The following is a 4526-nucleotide window of genomic DNA, read 5'->3' as shown; positions in this document are numbered from 1 at the left end:
TTCCTAAAAATTTACCTCGATAATAATATGTTAATGTGTTCGAATGACTGCTTTTTTTAACGGTTTAACGGTTTGTATTTTTTCCGTATTTGGTTCATCTTTTTGCTTATTAATTATTTAAATTTAAAAGTCACTTATTACCAGAACCTATACATTAAGTCGAATTTTATAATATTGTAGCGGTAACTGCTAAAAAATATATCTACAAAAAGACTGATTATATAAATTCATTTTAAACAAATTGTTGTTCCGTTTCTATACAATTTTGATCTAGATATGAAACGAATAAATGTTAGATAAATATATGTGTGTTTTATTATATACCTAACCCCTATATAAACACCCAGGAAACGAATTCTCTTTTTACGATTTTTTATACATATTTTATACTTTTTCAACATACGATACGGTTTCATCATCTATAGCTATTTTTCATAATTAAGAACTTTCTAAATAGTATTCTGATATAGTTTCGATTTTGTCGCAATCTTAAAAAAAACCTATGCAATAAATTAAAAAGTAATGGGTGCCCGTCTATAGGAAAGCACTGGTTTAGATATAAAATGTGTCATAATATAATAATATGTCAGTAAATTGAACTGTTTCAGAAGTCAATAAGTGTCATTTAATGCAAAGTTTGCAAGAGAAAAAGGATAAGTCCACTAATTAAAAACTTTATGACGTATACACACTTCTCTGTGCAACTTATTGATTAAGTTTAGTGTAGTGATGTTACCAATAATAGAAAAGAAAATGAACTTTGTACTTTAAATAAAGTGTTGTTGAGTGATTCTGCGGGAAAAGTAGAAAAATAATAAAAAAACCAAGTGTTATAATAAATATTAGTTTATTAAGTTAAATGGCAATATATTTTCTTAAAACTTAGTATTAGGAACATTTTTTTTATATTTTTGTTTATTGTAAATTATTCACAATCTTACGCAGGCAGCATTTTGTTCAAAAAAATGTATTAGTTGCACTTGACAAATACTTAAAACTAGTAACACAGTTTTCTTCCTCAATAAAGGATATTTTATTTGCTGGGGGAAGGTCAACGACCTCCCCCCAGCTATCATAATGAATCGTGACCCCATCACGTATTGAATCCACCCGAACTGCTCTGAACGAACGATAGAACAGTCGGTAGATTCTTCAAATTATACAAGAGTATACATATCAGTCCCTAGCCCTGGACAGTTCGAGAACGGTCAGGATCCAGTCCAGATGTTCAGCTACATTCGTATACAAGCCGGGGGAGTTCTTCGTTCCGCAGTTCACATTCCCAGCACTTGTCACTCCCCATAGCTCGACCCTCTTCTGAACCCAAACGAGAGGTCCTCCAGAATCCCCTCGGCAGGTATCTACGTCCTCCTGCCCTCCCGCGCAGATGACGTGAGCAGGTACATTGAAGTTCTTGTACGCAGCCAAACAATCTTCCCTTTTCCAAAGAGGGAGAGGAATAATCTTCTTGATGTCGCTGTAATAGCCTTTGTGAGGAATTTCTCCCCATCCTGATGCTGCGAACGTGATTTCTGGTTGCAGACGGCCGCTTGGTAAACATACTGGTCGGATGAAATCTGTTGAAGAAGAAAACGGTAAGTATATTGTAAAAATATGAATATTCTGACTAATAAGTCTGAAAGTTTTTTTTTAATTGTGTTGGTAATTGTAGAGGTGACACATTTAATTATCAAATATAAAGAAATGGTAGCAATTATTGTGTACATTTTCTTGGTCTAAGTTAAACATGGCAAGAAGATCAAGGAAATTAGTGTTGCCTTAATATTAGTTTGGTTTTAAAACCTACCAGTAAAAGCTACGTCTGCTTCAAGTTTGAGAATAGCGATATCGTGATCACTGTTGTCGTAGTCAGGATGGACGATGGTGTCAATGACCTCCAGGCGGATGATCGGATCACCGCAGACGCCGTCAACACAATCAATGTCAGAAGTCAGATCGTACTCTCCGAGTCGGGCTACTAACCTGCAAAGAAGAAAATTATATAAGTAACGAAAATTTTGTACGACAAGATATGAATGAAGCAAGGAAAGTTTGTAAGGATCGTTCCAAATGGCGATCTTTAGTCAGGGGATTGGAAAATGGCGTGAAATTATGTATGTAGTGAAAATTGTAGGCTCTAAACTTTTGTATGAAATAAGTCCGAAATAAAAAATAGTTGCTTAAAATTTTGATCTATTCAACTTCTTATCATTTAACTAATCTGATTTAAAATGTATGCATAATAGTAAGGATAAAGGGACAATCGACAATCGTGCGATTAGATTTGACCTACATATTATCCAAAATTCTTAACCTAATAAGTACAATGCATTTGTACGTACTTAATTATAAATAATAATGTTTACAATTTATAGGATGTTTTCATCGATATTGGAATTCCAGAATCCTAAGTAATCCACGTAACCGAACAGGGAAAGATTTGCAGGTTAAATGTCAAAACAGCTACTAGCGCAACAATATCGGTATTCCCACGTAAAATACGTCCATCAATAATAGGTACTTTTGTTATCTGCATAATATTATGTAAATACATTTCAATGTAATATTATTAATTGGTTCTCAATTTCTAAATTAAGCTCTTTATATTTTAGGTATATTTGTTTATGTTTTGAAGTAGGTTTCGTAGAATGAGTAATGTTTACTACACTGTGAGTATTTACAAGTAGAAATCCCTCATTTTCCCCACAGTGAATCATTAGTGAAAGCTGTTGTTTTTTAAATATATTATGAAAGTTAACCAATTTTGAAAATTAAGTCCCGTTTTTACCACTTCTGATTAAGTAACAATGATCTTATCATAATATTAGCTGTCACACGATATACCAAATATATTTTTGATACTAATTGACAAATTGGCTTTTAAACTAAAAAATATTTTCTTGAATACGTTCAGCTTTCATGTCTTCAAATCTTTTGTTCTTAAGATCATCTTAAGTTACCAAAATAAAACTCTCTTCAAAGTCTTTGCCTTAATTATTGTTATCAAAAAGTTTTCCAATTTTTCCTGCCTACATAACTATATTTTTATTGCTTACTTAACCTACACAATTAGTATGCAGTAGCCTAATTATAATCAATATTTATTGGTACAAACTGAACACACCATGGAAATACGGTATTCCCTATTACGTCAAAAGATTAATACTTTATAATATTTAAGCTCGTTAATGAATCAACAGTAAATAACGAATAATGGAATTACCACGAAGATAAACGGAATTATTTATAGAAATTAAGATAATCAAGGAAATTTGCTACCTAAAGGGAAATTCTGTAAGTTTAGGTTTTGTGTTCGAATGAGATAGAACTAATTTAATTAGATATTGTAGCAAGCACAGTGAAATTAGAGTACCAACATTTTTGGATAACTATCAGTTGGAAAAACGGACAGATCAATCTATGAGCGGTGAAAGTCATGCTCAGAAATGTTGATAAGGTAAAATTTCAAATCAAAGATATCAAAAAACTAATTAATGCAATAGATAGCAACATACCTAGTATATTTAGGAGTCCTGATGCAATGAGCTGCCGTGATGATATGACGGCTGTCGATGAGGGTGGCAGTACACCTGACGCCAGTTTTGACGCCGTCTCTCCAATATTCGAGGTAGACTACCCACGGATTGTGGTGGATGAGATTCGTACTAGCTTCAATACCGCAGTTAGGTTCTGAAAGGGAAATTTGATATTAGAATTTTAATATTATTATTATAATTTAAGGGCTTTTGATATCAATAAACGGAAACTTAGATTTAAGATTAAACGATATTGATCGTAACTTGAAGTGGTGATTAATGATAATCATTTGAATTAACTGAAAGAACTTTATTGATAAGAATATCCTTTTAATATAATTGATAGAAAGTAAAATAAATTGCAATGCAAATTGAAATAAAAACAAAGATACAAACAAATAATTCTAAACAACCAAATTGTTATAATTAAACAAGTAACGAAAGCAAATATCAAAATTTCTCCTTACCTTTAATCGTAAAGGACCAAACTCCGACGACACACAACAGAACGATAATTGACCGAATCATAGATAAAGCTTCGCTTGCAAACAAACAAAAACTAAACTCGCAATCGAAGTAATTGTGAGTACGCTAACACAATTTCCATGTTCATCCAATGCAGCATTTACAGTTAAAGTGTTTCAAATAAATGACCGGTCGTCCGTTTTATAGGACCGCAAATACACACACATTTAAACATTTGTAAAGGAAAATATGGGAGTTTCATAATACCTATAATATTATATATTTGCGTCATCCTCGCCCTGTAAGATAAGCTTTTGGTTTTAGATACACTTTTAAGGTTAGTTAACACTTAACGTTAACCGCAACAGTCGTATGATAGTTTATCGATAAGAAAGTGAAACTTAAGGTAAGTGACGAAATTTGATAAAATATTAACCAAAATTTGGTTTCGAAAGCCTAATAAGCCTCATTTTTAGTGATGCCCATGGCCAGTTGCGCTATTTTCACTGTTTTCTTTTAGGATAA

General features: G+C 32.3%; 1 protein-coding gene across 1 annotated transcript; it reads right to left on the bottom strand.

Moving 5' to 3' along the window:
* Positions 1-875: 875 nt before the first annotated feature.
* On the bottom strand, positions 876-4173 carry LOC142983152 (serine protease 7-like). The gene is made up of 4 exons (XM_076130021.1): positions 4004-4173; positions 3516-3690; positions 1808-1983; positions 876-1577 (listed from the first exon to the last, which is right to left on the bottom strand). The coding sequence occupies exons 1-4, from the start codon at positions 4062-4064 to the stop codon at positions 1177-1179; spliced, it is 813 nt and encodes a 270-aa protein (XP_075986136.1). The 5' UTR covers positions 4065-4173; the 3' UTR covers positions 876-1176.
* Positions 4174-4526: the final 353 nt, after the last annotated feature.

Source organism: Anticarsia gemmatalis, chromosome 23, assembly GCF_050436995.1.
Source record: "Anticarsia gemmatalis isolate Benzon Research Colony breed Stoneville strain chromosome 23, ilAntGemm2 primary, whole genome shotgun sequence".
NCBI classification, from domain to species: Eukaryota; Metazoa; Arthropoda; class Insecta; order Lepidoptera; family Erebidae; genus Anticarsia; species Anticarsia gemmatalis.
This window is presented reverse-complemented; position numbering and strand designations above follow the sequence as displayed.

Coding starts and splice junctions, on each gene's coding strand:
- LOC142983152 (XM_076130021.1), bottom strand. CDS start 4,064: ATGATTCGGTCAATTATCGTTCTGTTGTGTGTCGTCGGAGTTTGGTCC. Junction 3,691..4,003: donor TTGGTCCTTTACGATTAAAG/GTAAGGAGAAAT, acceptor TTTCCCTTTCAG/AACCTAACTGCGGTATTGAA. Junction 1,578..1,807: donor AGCAGACGTAGCTTTTACTG/GTAGGTTTTAAA, acceptor CTTCTTCAACAG/ATTTCATCCGACCAGTATGT.